The sequence below is a fragment of the Mytilus californianus genome, unplaced genomic scaffold, assembly GCF_021869535.1.
Source record: "Mytilus californianus isolate M0D057914Y unplaced genomic scaffold, xbMytCali1.0.p SCAF_9, whole genome shotgun sequence".
NCBI lineage: Eukaryota > Metazoa > Mollusca > Bivalvia > Mytilida > Mytilidae > Mytilus > Mytilus californianus.
Genome location: NW_026262745.1, coordinates 56,172,193 through 56,191,535, shown reverse-complemented (window position 1 = coordinate 56,191,535; position 19,343 = coordinate 56,172,193). Strand labels below are relative to the sequence as shown.

The 19,343-nt window shown below is 33.4% G+C and overlaps 1 protein-coding gene and 1 long non-coding RNA gene across 7 annotated transcripts in view; both read right to left on the bottom strand.

Annotated features, from left to right (window-relative positions):
- Window positions 1-1,060: 1,060 nt before the first annotated feature.
- Window positions 1,061-19,343, bottom strand: part of LOC127714502 (uncharacterized) — a 146,403-nt gene continuing 128,120 nt past the window's right edge. For 5 of the 6 annotated variants that reach the window (XM_052220576.1, XM_052220577.1, XM_052220578.1 and 2 more), the window contains exon 6: window positions 1,061-1,458. In XM_052220576.1, the coding sequence (XP_052076536.1) occupies window positions 1,199-1,458 (260 nt within the window). In that variant the 3' untranslated portion in view covers window positions 1,061-1,198. Of the gene's footprint in view, window positions 1,459-2,328; window positions 2,368-3,870; window positions 3,927-13,945; window positions 14,052-19,343 lie in introns of all 6 variants that reach the window. The other variant, XM_052220582.1, reaches the window with a different exon arrangement.
- LOC127714509 (uncharacterized) lies at window positions 15,741-17,263 on the bottom strand. Its single transcript, XR_007987758.1, has 2 exons — window positions 16,964-17,263; window positions 15,741-15,969 (listed from the first exon to the last, which is right to left on the bottom strand). It is a non-coding gene; the product is annotated as an uncharacterized LOC127714509 (long non-coding RNA).

Below are 19,343 nucleotides of genomic sequence, written 5' to 3'. Positions count from 1 at the left end.
AGGCAAACTTGTAAACCTAACCCTTAATTAAAAATGGTTTCCTATACTTGAAACAAATAAATGCCAGAGGAAAGCTACAAAAAGGAATACCGTGGTCTATAAAAAGAGGCGATATTGCTATATTGGTGGAAACTTGTTTTCATCGTGTCAAAATGAATATTCCCAAAAATTGTCACTGGATTTTTAGTCGTTTCATTTCCTTCACTTTTTAAAGGTATATCTCCGTGAATTGAGCATGCTTAAAATATTTATCTCTGGATCTTACGCAGTCAACAGCCCATCTATTAATCGTTCATTTTCATGGTGTTGGGAAAGGCACAATATCTTCACAATAAGTTATAAAAATTCTCCTTCGTTTGACTCTTCTAAAACTACACGTCCTATTCGTTTTGAAAGCAGGCAGCATGGTTTACATCTAACAATATTTTGCATCTTTCCCCTCAAGAATTTTCGCCCGGGGAGGGGGGCCACTTCATTAACGCATAAATCGCTCTCTGGTCTTTAACCTATGATGAAAGTATCACGACAACAATTCATGTACATGTACATCTATCATTAAATCAAATCAAATCTAAAAAGTCCAATCCATGAGTTCATTTTCTGAAAATTAGAGACATTTTGTCATAGAAAGCGCCACTATTTGATTGACATATTTAATTCATGAAAAGTACAGTGTTAAGTTTAACTCCTAACATGTTTCATCGCCCATTAATGTTACAAATCATATATAGCCACGCCGTACTTATTGACATATTTAATCCACTCAAAGCTACGCTTTTCATGAATTAGATACGTTAACTCGTAAAAGGCGTGATATATATATAACATGACGTTCCCTTTTCATCGATGCTAGATTTTGTTGATGATTTAAAGAAAAAAAGATTTAAGGACAGCGCGGTAGTCATTAGAACTAACTTGAACCAAGGTTATGTATGGATTTTGTGTCACATCATAAAAAAGCAAATATGAAAACCATCTTGCTTTCGATGGAAACCTAATTTTATACAGTTCTAATTTAATAGTGTGTTAAGATTTTTATTAGATTATTATCTATATTGGATAATGTTAAAATTTTATTCATTCAATCAATTAATAAAATAAATATTAGAAGCAAATTAAAATCTAACCCCATAACCTACACACAGACGCATTAGAAGGTGTCTTGTAATCGACAAAATATATCTGGCAACGTTCTTAATTACTCCCCGTCGAAATTAATCATGTATTTCTCATTTATATGAGCAAACATGCTTTCTTTTTTCTCTTTCACATTTTCTTCTTCAAAGCTTAATGTTTGTCCCTTTCTCTTCCTAATTGCATTTTCCATGGCAATGGTGGTCGGTTTTCGTCTACAAACTGCTTCTCTGTTCTTCGCGAGTATAGTACCACAGATGACAATTAAAATGCCCCCAACTGCAACACAGGCCATGAAGATAACAACATTACTGCTACCATTTCCTGGAAATAATAAACATATATATTTTGTTTTCTTTTTATTTATAATGTTGTGAAATTCATAGATATTTAATTACAATTTACAATAATAAACAAACAAAAAACAACTGCCTATATATCAGTTTGTTTGTACTTTTTATTTCATAATTTGGTAAAATTCATAGAGGTTACACGCATTCGATACGGATGTAATGTTATTATATAGTCGACGGTTCATATAAAAAAATGCCTATATACACAATGTACATGTATCTGTCTGTCTGTTTTCATTGATACAATCAATGCTGCGAATCAGTTTTACAATTTCTCGTTGCCGTTGGCCTATGCTTCATTTAGGACATTTTTACTTTGAATCCCTGACATGTGATTTTGTCTCGTTCTTTGCACAGTTTAGTACGAACCATTGCTGCCTGCTTCTTATCATAAAAGACTAATTTTTACCGATAGAAAATGACTCTCTGTTAGACTTTAATTTAAAAGGCTAAAAGTAAGGAACCCACAATTTAACTAACCATTTAGCTGTATACATGTAACAGACAAACGATGTATCTTTCTTTGGAACTTGAGGAAATCTGCATTCATAAACACGACGTAAGTAGCAAGACATACATGTAGGCCTTATATCATACGATATCTCTTTTTTTTGCGTGCAAAAAGTGTTTACCAATAGAAAGTGCATTTCTATGAGACTAATTTAAGGTTCGTTTGCTTAAACAATCGTGAATCAAATCACGATATAAGTTATATGGTTTGTTACTTACCCCATACAGATCCATAAAGGGGGTTAGTAAAATCACGTGACGGCGTTAAACCAATCACAATTTCACTTATTTACCCGCGGTGCGATAAATTTAAACAAATGTAGCAGCTTACCTGCAGTCTGACCGCCAGCATTTGAAATCGTCGCTGTGTCTAAATCATTATAAATGTAGTTTAATTTTGATGCATTATGTTATTAAATATGTTGTATTACATGAACTCATAACTCATACAGTTCTAATTTAGTAATACTTCAAATATCTCGCATTTGCTTAATAGACGTATGTACATATATACAGGTTATACATGTAATCATATTAGTTTTTCGGTCACTTTTAATTTTCTGATACCAGTAATTATGTAGAAAAAAAATAGGTTAACTTAACGCTATCTATTGTCTAAAGCAATACTGAATGTTTTGTTTTAAATGCTGCACAAATTGTACTGGGTATTGAACAAGGTCTTTCTTCAAAATGCACTATCACATTCCTGTTTGAAATTCTTTATCAAGTTAAGCAATCATTAAAAAAGTTAACAGGTTGTGTGCTTTCAGCTTGCTTTTAGAAACTGCGAAATTCTTTTACTTGGCATGATATGGTTTAAAATGTGTGTATTTGTTTCCTATCTATTTTACCTTTATTTTCCTATTTCGTTTTTTCTCCTGTATTGATTTTTTATATATTGTACGAATACCTTTTTCAATCCTGTGATTGAGTTTAAAAGAAGGGATTGAGATCTCGACAATAATAAGTTGAAGCTCGCCACATATTCATGCGGCTGTCTAAATAGAACATCGTCAGTTGTGATCTAATACTTAATTTTAATTTGTGGTTTTTTAGTATATTTTACTAATGTGTACAAAAGTACTTTAAAAATTCTAATTCCGATTAAGCCTCTGCCTATATATCATCTTCACACGCCGTACAACCGATCTGTATGATTTATTCAAACCCGACAAATACGATCACCGCTACTTACTGGAGGTCAGGTGGTATTTCATTTTATTTCTCCTAATGAATGACTTGATCTGAATTTTATTTTACATTGTAGTCTACATAAAAAGTGATAGCGATTCAATGTAACATTTTCTTCTTTTTAATCTGACTGTTACCATTTTATTAAAAATGCATATGGAAATTTACTGGAATACGTGGTTTTCACAGACAGCCCGTGATGTATCAGTGTCATCAAAGGGTACATGTATGTCGTAAAATATAATTCGCCAAAATAACTGCTTCAATTTAAACATGAAAACTATCCATTGATTATTGTTCTGAGGTATATTTACCGGTATATCACTTACATTGGCATATTAATACCTCATAGAAGATTGCAGAACTAAAACAAATACTATGATAGATATTTTTTCGTTTAAAACCAAAGTAAACGGTATTGAACGGTAAATGTCTTTTATCAATAACTATATTGATTTGTAACGATAATATTCATTATATAAAAAAACCCAGCCTATTTCATTCACGAAATACACCAATAAAAAGGTTAATGCAAAAATCATCCCTGTGGTATATGACAACAGCGGTGCATGATCGTATCTGTCATGTCTCGAAACAAAATGATAAAGGTTGGTTGTACGGTATACGTTATTTACACTCATAAAACTATAGTCATGCAATATGCTTTTCAACGAACACTTACGTGTAGTACTACCATTTGCAGCATATCCTGGAATGCATCCATTCACATGGTCACACCTGTGTATGAAAACATACTAATTCAACAAATATCCCTTACTTGCAATTAATCTATAAGCAAACATAACACATTATACGTAGACACTTTCTATCTCACATGTGTTTTCATTAGACAACAATTCCAGGCAGCAAGACAACGACACAAGAAACAAGAAATGATTGTAACAGGATGCTGTTACGAAGTCTCCCAAACGAAGCTCCCATAATTCGTAATTCCCAGGGTCGCCTGACATTGGGCAACGTCCAGTGAAAATTGGTTTGGTCCAGTAAAGTTATATGCATTAGTGATGCCTGGGGACTAACCCTGTATATCATTCAAATCATCTTGACATGACAAACCAGAATATATATGGTTTAGGGGTGGGGATCTCGACCATTTACAAGATACTAGAATATCGGAGGTCGGGGGAACCCCTGGGGACTGACCCTATACGTCATTCAAATGTTCGTTACATGACGAACAGGAATATATATGGTTTAGGGTGGGGATCTCAACCATTTACAAGATATTAGAACTTTCTTAAATGGCATGGGGTCAGGGTGACCCCTGGGGACTAACCCTGTATTTCATTTGATGTGCTTTATCATGACAAACCAGAATATATATGGTTTAGGGGTCGGGATCTCGACCATTTACAAGATATAAGAACTTTCTCAAATTGCAGGGGGTCGGGATGACCCCTGGGGACTAACCCTGTATATCATTCAAACCATCTTAGCATGACAAACCAGAATATATATGGTATAGGGGTAGGGATCTTGACCACTTAGAAGATATTAGAACTTTTTTAAATGGCATGGGGTGGGGGTGGCCCCTGGGGACTAACCCTGTATTTCATTTGATGTGCTTTATCATGACAAACCAGAATATATATGGTTTAGGGGTGGGGATCTCGACCATTTACAAGATATTATAACTTTCTCAAATGGCAGGGGTCAGGATGACCCCTGGGGACTAACCCTGTATATCATTCAAACCATCTTAGCATGACAAACCAGAATATATATGGTTTAGGGGTGGGGATCTTGACCACTTACAAGATATTAGAACATTTTTAAATGGCATGGGGTGGGGGTGACCCCTGGGGACTTAACCTGTATTTCATTTGATGTGCTTTATCATGACAAACCAGAATATATATGATTTAGGGGTCGGGATCTCGACCATTTACAAGATATTAGAACTTTCTCAAATGGCAGGGTGTCAGGATGACCCCTGGGGACTAACCCTGTATATCATTCAAACCATCTTAGCATGACAAACCAGAATATATATGGTTTAGGGGTGGGGATCTTGGCCACTTACAAGATATTACAACTTTTTTAAATGGCATGGGGTGGGGTGACCCCTGGGGACTAACCCTGTATTTCATTTGATGTGCTTTATCTTGACAAACCAGAATATATATGGTTTAGGGGTGGGGATCTCGATCATTTACAAGATATTATAACTTTCTCAAATGGCAGGGGGTCAGGATGACCCCTGGGGACTAACCCTGTATATCATTCAAACCATCTTAGCATGACAAACCAGAATATATATGGTTAAGGAGTGGATATCTTGACCACTTACAAGATATTAGAACTTTTTTAAATGGCATGGGGTGGGGGTGACCCCTGGGGACTAACCCTGTATTTCATCTGATGTGCTTTAACATGACAAACCAGAATATATATGGTTTAGGGGTCGGGATCTCGACCATTTACAAGATATAAGAACTTTCTCAAATTGCAGGGGGTCGGGATGACCCCTGGGGACTAACCCTGTATATCATTCAAACCATCTTAGCATGACAAACCAGAATATATATGGTATAGGGGTAGGGATCTTGACCACTTAGAAGATATTAGAACTTTTTTAAATGGCATGGGGTGGGGGTGACCCCTGGGGACTAACCCTGTATTTCATTTGATGTGCTTTATCATGACAAACCAGAATATATATGGTTTAGGGGTGGGGATCTCGACCATTTACAAGATATTAGAACTTTCTCAAATGGCAGGGGGTCGGGATGACCCCTGGTGACTAACCCTGTATATCATTCAAACCATCTTAGCATGACAAACCAAAATATATATGGTTTAGGGGTGGGGATCTTGACCACTTGCAAGGTATTGGAACTTTCTTAAATGGCAGGGGGTGGGGTGACCCCTGGGGACTTACCCTGTATTTCATTTAATGGGCTTTATCATTTAGAACATTTCCAATTAAAAAGATTGTGTTTATCACAAACGGTTTTCAATTTATAATCATTTGAAAATTTAAAAAAATAAAATCCCATAGGGTTCTATAGTAAAACCCTCTTTTCTTTTTGCCCCTCAAAGTACCCCTTTATAAACCCCATTGCACAAACAAAACCCTGATTGCACAACTAGACATGTTAGTCTAACATATTGTGAGATTCTAAGTTAATCTGACAAGCGGTTTTGGAGAACGGGTGCGGACAAGTTCAAATTTAAAAGCGGCGGAAGAGGAAGAGGAAGAAGAAGAAGAAGAAGAATAATAATAATAATAATAAGAACTGAGCAAAAACAATAAGTCTTCCCAAACTTCGTTTGGGAGACTTAACTAAACGTTTCATATCAACAGGTCTTAATTATAGTTTAGTCTATAACGGAAACATAACAAAACCGAGAAAACAAATAATAAATACACATATACACATACACATTAACTGAGAAAAAAGAAACAGTGACAAAATAAAAAAAACACAAATCAAACTTAATATTTTGATTATCAGATTTTCTAAATCGCAAAAAAATGTTAAATCATATAACAACAAATAAATTAGTACAAGCAGAAGACTTGAATCGATGTGCAGGAACAAAAAACGCGGTTTATTCATCCCATAAACAGCTCCTCCTCTTATGTGTAATACCACCAAATCATAGTACGTCACATCCGGTTGCACACGAAAATAGGTCGAAAAAAAATATTCCCTTGAATTTGACAGTTGTAGGTAATTGATCCTACATTTCATTGCAGTAAAACATTTCTGAGTCATAAACATATATCTTGGGTATTTCAAAGCACTATTATTTCTTTATTTGGGGTTTCTATAGAATATTTTGGAAACTTGAGGTTACATGGTTACTAAAGCTTGTACACAGGTTAAAAAAGGGGGAAAATTTGATTGGTTAACTTCCAGTGATGGTTATTTTCTTATATGCAATGAAATGTTATGTGAAATTTTTTCTATAGTACTGGACAGGATAAAACCTTACTCATGCCAAGTATTTCTTTATTTGAAACAAAGATAAATTCTGCACAATTTTTTGAAAAGTGCAAATTTAACAAAGACTAATACGGGAAAATCAATGGCGGTATTACACCTAATAACGTAAACTTCCTAACACATATTAATAAGCTGTTTTATGTAAACAGATGTGCATAACCTAAGGTATTTTACAATTTGTTTGTCTTTGTGCTTCATTTCGTCCGTGTTGAAATTATCACTCTCACTTTCAAATGCAATAGAAGCAATAAAATCGCTACCTTTGTTCATATATTATCTAATGGTACTTAAACTACGGTTTAAAATCCCTCAGACACATATCGTCTTCGTAAGTGCTGGCCATTCTTTCAAATCCGTTTGGTTTAATGCTTGTTTCCACCCAAACAGTAGCCAGTGTTCGTATGCCTGTTGAATGTCTTAATAATTTTTGGTTTTGGACGCATTTGTAAAAATATAAATGAAGGTAGTTGTAAAAATGAAGGTAGATGTACAAAATGTAAAATTAAAGAAAATGTAAAATAAAGAAGGATTTCCTTGCTTGTGGATTTGTGATGACAAACAACTTTTGAATATAAAGTTCTTGATTGATATATTGAATTTAAAAATAAAGAGATGTGGTATGACAGCCAATGAGATAACTATCCACCAAAGTTCGAATGAAGTGGATGTAAGCAATTGAAGTCATCTTTGTGAAGTATTTACAATTGCTATCACTATTTTGCAAACCATAATCAAATATTTGTGTAAAAGAAGACAACCATACATACCATCTAGCAATATACCTTTTAAATAACTCTCGACACCGAATGATGACACCTACAATTTTTATTTTAAATGGAGGAGTCTATCAGAGATTAACGGAATTCGGGTATAGTATCATGATCATAACCATTACGTTCCAAATCTATTTAACGGAAATGGATATTAAGCAAATGGCTATGGGAATTTCCTGGTTTAACTTTTCTCTCATATTATACGTATTACATGTAATAATAATTTATTTCATCATTTAACTCTATAAACCTCCAAGTAAAAATAAAAGGATAGTATACTTTTTGTCTAAAATTATTTGATTACTATCCGTCCGTCCGTAACGCATCCGTAACACACTTGTGGACACTGTAGAGGTTGTGTTTCTCCACATATCTTCTTTGCACTTGCTGCACTAATTTTACATAGGATGAACTAGAAACCTTTTATTTCAAATGTCAAAGGACGACAAGGTCACACGGCTATTTTAAGTTGCTATGGAATGCTCCGTTCCATGGTTCCCTTATAAATGTTGCGGTACTTTCTTAATGGATTGGAGCCGTTTAGAATCATCTTCCGTTCCTGTGTAGCAATATTTCAGTAGCACCTACGTATCGAGTTCATATATCTCAGTTTATACGTTATTAGAGAGCAATTACGAAGTCTTTATGTACACGGTCGAACTGTGCACTCGAACCGGGTGTGTTCTCCCACGATTGAGGTCACCGTGATTGAAGTAATATCGTTGTAAGTTGTATGGTCGATATCACGAACTAATTGGCCGTTATAAGTTGTCTGTGTCCCGAATTAAATTAGGCCTTGTTCCTTTGTCTTTGATTCCTCTCCTCCAGTTCAACATTGAGTTGGTGAATTAAAAAAAAATATAAAATATAGAGTACATTATGGAGGCATCCGAGGCCAAATTAATCAGACATGTTCTTGTTCACACATATGCAGCCCTTAGCATAGACTTAGCACATTGTTTATTAATTTTGAAATAAAATTGAGAATGGAAAAGGGGAATGTGTCAAAGAGACAACAACCCAACCAAACAGCAGAAAACAGCCGACGGCCACCAATGGGTCTTCAACACAGCGAGAAAATCCCGCACCCGGAGGCGGGCTTACTTAGATATGAGTTTTTTTCAATGAAACGAGAATTTCATCGTCTAATAAAGTGATCCCAAGGGTAACTGGGGAATTGAAATATGGATACTCATGAATACAACTCTTGCCAAAGCTGGGCGTTCGTTTGATTGTGCAGGATGTATACATTCGCAGCGATGTGTGATCTGAATGTGAGCATATTTTATAAAAATATCAAGCATAAAACTTGTATCCAGAAAAATCAGCAAACAAAAATTTAGAACGGAGGAATTATCGGCATTGAAAATAGTATGAACGGACGAAAATTTTTCGAATCGAGTAAACATACTTTTTGTTGAAAAATAAATCAACCACTGGTACTGTATTGCACGTCAAACGTTTCAATATTCAAAAAAAAAAAAAATATTGATTCAAACAAAATATCTATGTTCAAAACTTGCAAATATATATGCAATATTTTTCTATATATATTCAAAAAAATAATCTATATTCAAAACTTACAAATATATATGCAATATTTTTCTATTTATATTCAAAAAATAAAAATTTATGTTCAAAACTTACAAATATATATGCAATATTTTTCTATTTATATTAAAAAAATAAAAATTTATGTTCAAAACTTACAAATATATATGCAATATTTTTCTATTTATATTCAAAAAATAATAATTTATGTTCAAAACTTACAAATATATATGCAACATTTTTCTATATAAATATTCAAAAAATGAATTTTTATGTGCAATATTTTATATATATAGATGTAACCCGAATAATTCAGTCGTTATATTCCACTGCTCTACGATGGCTACATTAACCCTCGCGAGTGGAAGAGTCTATCTCGGGGAGGGACTGAATTATTCGGGTTAATATAGATGTGGTAAGAAAGTAAATAGATTCAATAATATAGCATTCTGGGTAATATTTGTAATGGCAAGAAGACAACTCGCCCCACTACCAAATTGCCCCAACTTTCAATCAAATCGCCCCAACTTTCAACCAACTCGCCCCACTTTCTACCAACTCGCCCGGGCCCATTCATGTTGACAACTCGCACCACTTATGAAAAAAATTAAGGCCTACCAACTCGCTCCATTTAAGAATTAAATGAATACTGATGAAAACCTTAGAAGAGCATCTTGTTTTTTGTACTTCCTTTCTTTTGATTGAAACAAAGCAGAAAAAAGTAAGTATCAGCGTTTCTGTGATGTACGATGGTATTGACCTTTGTCACAATATCTAAACACTTTGCGAAGATGTTGACGTTCTAAACTCACCTGTTTCCAACCGTTCGCAAACGTTACCAATCCGTTTATTGATATAAAAACAAATTGCTGTTAGATTGGAATCCTTAAATTGTTATGATAATATATCGCGTTATGATATAATTGACTGGTTTCTTTGCAGTGGCGTAGCCAGGCATCTGTTATTACCGAGGCAGGGGGTCTGGGTTGCTCAACCACCCAGAAGCTATCGAGGTTTTGCAATTTCAACAAAAAAAATGTATCAAAAATAATATCGGCTGTTTCATTTTATTTCATAATAATTATGTTAATATGCCTAACACATATTTATTAACAAGTTTAGTGCATTATGTATGAAACTGCCCCTTTATTAATCAAAGCAAAACTGGTCCATTACAGATTTATAGGGCATTAATACAGGGCCATTATGAATAAACAGGGCCATTATGAATAATCAGGGCCATTATGAAAAAACTGGGCCATTATGAATAATCAGGGCTATTACGGATTTTCAGTTGTTATCAATTTGAAAACATTTCTGGGGAAAAGAAACATCAAGAAATTGAAAGTTCCCAAGAAATATGACTTATCTCATTTGACCCAGCTGTCAAGTTAATAATTACATAATACATTCCATGATGTGTATCAATTCATTTAATTTTGAGTTTTAAAATCCAGAATGAAATCTTTTATTTTGTATGCCATAAATTCCTTTGAATAGGACAACAATACAACTATATTTACACTTATATGTTATTCCATCACATCACTTTAAAAGTTTCTTTTTAATATTGCATTTGGTATGACTATATATATACAATTTCTCCACAAAAAAAAGTTTGGTTAATAAAAGTGTTAAGAAATGGGTGTTTTAACATTGACCCTGTTATATGTCCTCGGTCATTAATAATGGCCTCGGAGGCTTTTTTTTTGTCCCTCGGCGTTGCCTCGTTCCATTACAGGCATCCTCGACCATTATAACATACCTTGGACATATAACAGGGCCAATATGAAAACACCCATTAATTAATTCTATAGTTATAGTTGATTACTGGTACTTACGCCATTTTCAATGTTCAGATGAATACATAAATGTTCTCAAAAACATTTATCACTTTTTCAAATTAAATCCTTTAAGTGAACTACCAAGATTTTATATTCTTTACAAATAAAAGGTGGCGGATATGGGTATATGTTAATGAGACAGCAAGCCACTAATACAACAAAATTAAAAGTCCCCTAGAGGTCGACATATCGTCTCAAACAATAGATATAGTCCTTACAATATGTCAAGCTCCGAAGTTACATTTTGCTCTTTGTTTGTGAGAGACTGAATACTAATCTTGTATGGTTTTGAACTACAAAAAGCATGTGTGCATTTGATTTATTTGTGAAATTTAAATACTGAAATATGTTATAAATTTTATTACAAAATCATTCTCTACGGGAGTAAAGTACCAATTCTTCTATTTTCATTAGCGTCGAACTTGTCCAATACAAGGGCTCGATCAATATCTTTATCCTTGTGGATGTGCATTAAGGCCAACCCGTTTAATTGATGTTCGGTCAATGTTGTTCATTGCAGGCGACTATATAATATGTCAAGTTCAAAATTGTCCTGATTCTATAGAAAGTGTATGATTTAAACCAATACTATTTAATCTACGTTCATTTCAAAGCTATCCAAATAACAAAACACGTGAAGTTATCACATACGACAACCACTGACAAGGTAACTGACTTGCTAGCAGTAACTGTAAGTCAGCTCAAATATCTAATCAGCCGATATTTTCCCAAGCCGTCGTATACACTAATATCGGTGGATGTTTCTCACCGTGACATAAGCTTTAACGTCATACCAGAATGGAGACAAGACCTTGCTCGAAAATCAGAAGAAAATTTCAATGCAAAAAAAAAAACAAACGAAACGATTCAGGTTAATTAAAAAAACTGTGACGCTTCATTTATTCGTTAACTCGTGGGCCACGAATCAAAGAATAGATGATCATCACAAAACGGCGGACGAATTGAAAAGCAGAATTTCTTGATAAGCTAGATAATCACATGCTACATGTAAAGTGCGCCACGGCACTCTTATTGGTTGTGTTTCGCTCTGAATAACACTATATATATTTCTGGAATTAATGACTCCTTTAAATATTTTAAATTCCCTGCTAGTGAACAACTATAAATTTGAAATAGCGAGAATAAAACTTGAGAACAACATAATAATTTTCTGTGCATGTTGAATTATGTACATTTCATTTAAATTGGTATCGAAATCAATGAAACTTTGTGTAATTCCAGTATTACACGTAGGGGAAAATGTCAACACACAACGATGTTTCAATTTAAGACGTTTCCGGTCATTTATAAAGGTTTGAATGGGGGTCATTAAACATTTATTTTTAATTCTTTTCGCCCATAATTTACTTTTATTTATATTTAAGCACCTTTTTTAAACCTCTAGTCTTTACATTAATTTCATGGCATTTTTCTGTAATCTGTAAACAGCATTTTTTACCAAAGCAACTGCCTTGGTTGCCTCAACGTAAGCTTCGTCAATGATTTGTCATTATTATTCAAATACATAAGTAAGCTTGCAAAAAATTAAGTTATTCTCAAATAAATAACACAATAACATAATAATGAATAAATCTACAATTTTATTTTAAGAAATGAAGAATCATTTATTTTCAATCAGAATTATGTGTTAAACTTTCTATTTTTAGTAGTATTACAAGTGTTTGTTTGTCTATTGTTATTTTAGCAGTACAGTTGGGGAGATTGTGTATATTAAACTACTTTTCATAATTGGGGCGAGTTGGCAGGACTAAATTCATCGGGATTTTACTCTTTTTAATAAGTGGGGCGAGTTGGCAGGACTATATTCATCGGGATTTTACTCTTTTTCATAAGTGGGGCGAGTTGGCAGGATTAAATTCATCGGGATTTTACTCTTTTTCAGAAGTGGTGCGAGTTCGCAGGACTATCTGCAGCAGGATTTAACTCTTTTCATTAGTGGGGCAAGTTTGCAGGCCTAAATTCAGCGGGATGAAAATATTTTTCATGAGTGGGGCAAGTTGGTTAACATGAAAGGGCGAGTTGGTTGAAAGTTGGGGCGATTCGGGGGTGAGTTGTCTTCCTTTCATTACAATTATTACCCAGAATGCAAGTATTGAATCTATATATTTTTTACCACATCTGTATATAAAATATTGCACATAAACAAAAATTTTGAATATATATAGAAAAATATAACATATATATTTGTTTCAGAGTTTTGAACATCAAGTTTTATTTTTTAGAATATATGTAGAAAAATATTGCATATATATTTGTACATTTTGAACATGAATAATTTTTTTTGAATATATATAGAAAAATATTGCATATATATATTTGTAAGTTTTGAACATAATTTTATTTTGAATCATTATTTTTTTTTAATATTGAAACGTTTGACGTGCCATAGTACTGTATGCCAAATGAAAGGGTGGAAATAGTACCTTATCTACTCCATGTTTATATAATGTTATCTTACAAAATACGATCAAACGTGTATATAAAGGTTACTCACGGAAATGACCTTATAAAAGACGAGACATGACAAATGTTCGCATGATATAGGTGACGTTTATAGCAGTTTTGAATTTTATATCAATTTATTATTTTGATACCTTTTCGTGCTGATACATCTGCATTTTTCTGCGCATTTGTGTCCATATTTTCCATACTCGCATTTTTTACACGACTTGCCCTTCGAAGTGTGACCAATCGGACATTCTGAAAAAGTAATTTAAATTTCAAACGCAATATTTTCAATGTTTAAATATTTTGATGGCGTGGTATTATCTAAAAGAACAAAAAAAAAAAATACTGTCTTATTTACTTTAGTACTATATATATATATATATTGGTTGCAAATGATACTTTTTCGTTTCATTTCCTATTTAAGTAAGGAACAAAATCCTGTTTTAACTATGTACATTCGTTTTATATTTAGACTCTTCTACTAATAGGACAAAGTATTCATTAAGGAACTCAGAAACCCTTAATCCATTTTCAGTTCAGCTCAACAATCTATAGAGCATACATTAGCATAATTATTCGTGATATACTAATTTTCTTGGATTTCTAGGTTAAAGGTAGACAACGAATTTACATGTTCAACAAAGTACCAATTTACTGTTATGATCATAAGTGTATACAAAAAACAGTCTCCGGGACAAGTTTGCACTTCCGCTGAGTGCAAAAGTTGTCACCTTAATTTTTGGAGTTAAGTCAAAATGAAGTTGATAACTTGGTTGGTATTGGTTCCCTGATATTTGTCCTAAAAAATTTTGGCTCTAGCACCACTGTTGAAAAAGTTATGCCCCTTTTTTCAACAATTTCCTCAGAGGAAAAGTAGTTTTCCTCAAGGGAAATCAAATTTCCCTAAAGGAAAAAGATTTTTCCTTAAGGGAAATTGTATTTTCCTCAAGGGAAAAAGATTTCCCTTAGGGAATTTGCTGCATTAATATTTCCTTTGAGGAAATTCTATTTCCTGTGAGGAAATTCTATTTCCTGTGAGGAAATTTGCGGCTTCAAATTTTCCTTTGAGGAAATTTGAGGCTTCAAATTTTCCTCTGAGGAAATTTGCAGCTTCAAATTTTCCTTGGAGGAAATACTTTTTCCTGTGAGGAAATTTTGTCAACTGCAATTTCCTTTGAGGAAATATTTAACAAACACTTTTCCTTGAGGGAAAATTCAATACCACAAATTTCCTCTAAGGAAAACATTGTTCTCCAAATTTCCTCTAAGGAAATTTCTGTACATCAACTTTCCCTGTAGGAAATGCTTTCCCCTATTTTTACTCATCGTAAATTTCTTTACTATACAAACAGTATGAACATAATGTTTACAAGACTTAATAAATGATACAAATGATATTTAAACTTTAATAAATTTTTGACTCAAAATTATCATGACATACAAAAACAATATAGTGAGTCTGACTGTTTAGGTCAAGGTATTGTACATACTTTATATGACTTTAACTTTGATTTTTAAAATATTTTTTGTAACAAAGTATTCTGTTTTCTTTGTTATTGTTTCAATTGTATACATTAATAAGCAACCAATTTGAATGTCATACCATTTGTGGAGTTCTTAAGAATGCGTTCATATTTGCAAATTAAATAATAAAATAAACACTTTTCTTGTAAATTTTAATTTTCCTCTGTTTCAGCTGCTGTGTACAGTTATTCAATTCACTACGTAAAAGTTAATAACATAAATTATTCCATTCACTAAACAATTTCCTTCAATTCTTAGAGAAAACATTTTTGCAATTTGTTCTTCGAAGATCTTCTTCAGTATATTTGATATGAGGGAGCGATGTTAATGTATTGAGTGGATAAAGCTGGTGTTCCTTTCAACGACAAAATACTATTTTTTTCTTCATTTCTCCCTTCTTTCGACGAATATATATAATATGTTGTTGCATTTATACAATTGTGTTTTTCTGCATCTATGATAGAACTCCATTTTGTTTATAGCCATTATCATGTGATTATGATGAAATTTCCTATTTCTTTTTTGCAGGAAAGCACACATTCCATTTCACATTAATCCAATTAGCGCACCATGTAGATAGATATCAACTTTCAGTTTCCTCTTCAGTATTGACCTATTGATCATGAAAACCAAGATGTCTGATCACCTATAAATACACAAAATAAACAAATAAAATGTTATAAATGGAGAGAGAAACAGCAATAAAAAAGCTTATTTTGTCATGTTTATGAACATTTTAAGAATATTTCCTTTCTTACTTGTGAGTTCTCTTAATTCCGTGCTTTTTGTCTATGGGTTTTTATATTACCCCGGTAGTTGATTTTGTGCATTTTATCAATCTTTCGAGTTGAGGCAATTGCAACGGTTATTTTTACAGTTTGTTCTTTATATGTTGAGCTGTTAAACCACTGTCCAAGGTTAAGGTAGGGTTGAGTGCTCACAAACCTGATTTTTTTATTACATGTATTAGTTTTTTATTGATTTTTAACTAGCTGTCAGTAGCTGCGAGTACTAACAGATCTTTGTGTCTTTTCGATTAAGAGAAAGGTATAAATTTCCTGCTTAGTCCGGACGGTTTATTTTTTTGCAGGAAATCTACCGGTATGTCATTTGTTGTCTGGTGAAGAGTTGTCTTATTGGCAATCATGCCACATCTTCTTATTTTTATATAACCTTGCCATATTCTGATTGTGCCTGTCCCAAGTTCGGAGCCTGTAGTTTATTCTGACACTCAAATTTAGTGTTTGTAGTTGTTTCATATCTGTCATATTTATCTTTTTTTAATTTGTTTTGTTATAAACTAGGCAATTAGTTCTACAGTTGGGATTATTTCAATTTTTCGTCTGATGGCCTTTTATAGCTGACTACTTTGACAATAGGGTATGGACTTTCTCATTATTGAAGGCCGTCACTGGCCTATAATTGCTTTCTTAGAGCCATGATCAATAGTTTTCATATTTAATATGCCACATCTTTTTATTTTTATAATAATCATGATAATCATCTTTCAAGGGCAATAACTTTTATAAAAGTGGCCTTATGAGTCTTATCGAGCATCACTGATGAGTGTTTTGTAGACGAAACGCGCATCTGGCGTAAATACAAAATTTAATCCTGGTATCTATGATGAGTTTACTGACCATTTAGGTTTTGTTGACTTCTGCAAATTTTAAATTGCCTATCATTTCTGCTGTTTATAATTTCTCTGCATCTTCTATAGTTCTGGTCCTACACATAAAAAGAGTAAAAATTATTATTTAATGACATCTTGCATCAATAATTATTTTGCTGTTTAATGTATATATCAATACGTGTTTAATAAAAAGCTGTACCATGAGTGCTTGATAAGCTTGTTGCCCTTTTAGCTTGGGTTTATGCTTTAAATGAATTTTAATGATCAACTACATTATAGAAAAACTCTGAGCACTGCGCAACTAAGACCCCCCCCCCCCCCCCCCTCCCTACAAAAAACAAAACTACAGGCTCTAAAGAGCCTGTGTCGCTCACCTGACTCTATTTGGGTTTTTGAAATCATATAAAAAAGATAAAAATCATAACAGATACTTTAATAATGATTGAGGCCATATTTGGTTTAATATTGTCCTACTCCGCTGGCGGCCGTCTTGGATGATGCATCAGCTACAGAGTAACAACACTTGGTCAACACCTCATAAGGAACATTCATGCTATGTTTGGTTTCATTCCATTCAGTGGTTCTCTAAAAGAAGACATTTGTATGTATTTCCTATAGGGTCCTATCTTAAACTAAGTCCCTCGCTGCCGGCCATCTTGGATGATAGATCGGCAACAAAGTAACAACTCTTGGTCAGCACCTCATAAGGAATTCAGTGGTTCTCTAGAAGTTCAAAATGTAAAAAGTTAACAATGGCAACGGACGACCACGGACGCCAAGTGATGAGAAAAGCTCACTTGGCCTTTCGAGCCAGATGAGCTAAAAAAGGACATGCACACAGAGTGGTATTCATTGAAACAAAACATGAAAATAATTTGGCTCCATTTTAAGGGATATTGCAAGTGTATATACATTTTGTAAGTTTAAGGCCGTGATTTTTTAACAAATACAATTCTAAAACCTTCCAAAGTGTGAAAATGGACAATTTTAAACAATTTTCCAACAACTAAAATTCCATAACTCTGCATCATATATAAAAATAAATAGGGGATGATACTCCGGCTTGCATATCATATAAAGTTATAAAGGAAGATAACTGAAGAACGGTAAAATTTATACTACTAAATTTATAACTTGATCTGATTTTGTGGTAAAAAGTATTGCGTTAATTAGTTTAATAAAATTTGGATGAGGCAAACTTAATTTAGAGGACGGAAACGTAAAATTCATCATTTTTTCCATCTGTAAAGGACATAACTCTAGAACAGACTGAGTCAGTAAAAGTGACACCACCAAAATTCAAACTGTTTTTTGTGGTAATAAGCATTGTGTGCAAGTTTCATAACATTTGGTTAAGGCAAACTTAAGTTAAAGATAGAGAGCCGGAAACCAAAAATTCAGCAATTTTTCCATTTGTAAAGGGGCATAATTCTAGAACGGTAACACTGACACCACCAAAATTCACACTTGATCTGAGTATTGTGGTAATAAGCTTTTTATAACATTTGGTTGAGGCAAACTAAATTAGAGAACAAAAACCAATGACTTTGGGACAGACGGTCAAGGGTTGACCCACTATCACATGACTATGGGTCATAAAAATGTAAAGGGAGTTTATGTCAATATATAAAATCAATTCACCAAAGTTTCATAAAAATTGGTGAAAGCATTCTTGAGACTATCCAAAGTCTCAATATACAATAAAAACTTAAATCAGAATTTTTTTTTTAAATTGAAAGGGAAATTATCATGATTATGTTAATTGGCAATATTAATAAATGCATGCAACAACTTCTGAAATTTACAGTATATAGGCTTTTAACCCCACCATATTTTTGCACCTGTCCCAAGTCAGGAGCCTATATGTGGCATTTGTCAGTTTTGTATGATTTTTAATTTTAGTTTCTTTTATATATTTCGGAGTTTAGTTTGACGTCCATTATCACTGAACTAGTATACATTTTTGTTAAGGAGCCAGCTGAAGCACGCCTCAGGCTGTGGGATTTTCTCGCTGCATTGAAGTCACATTGGTGACCGACTGTTATCTGCTCTTTGGGCAGGTTGTTGTCTCTCTGACACATTCCCCATTTCTATTATCAATTCTATTTTAAATTCAATTATAAATGTTAGGCTTCTTGTTGATTTTTTTTACATTTGTCATTTCGAGGCCTTTTATTATATTTACAGCTTTCTATATGCATAGGTGCTTGAGGACAGGATCCTGTTTTGAGGATGGTCGTACAGTTATCTATAGCTCAGCGAAGCAACATCACAACTGTTTCCAAGTTTGTGAAGTCAGAGGACTATATTCATCTTTCCGACTTTCAGATCATTTGTTGATTTTTCATGAATATGTGCCATTCCAATATGAAATAGCTAAATCATGT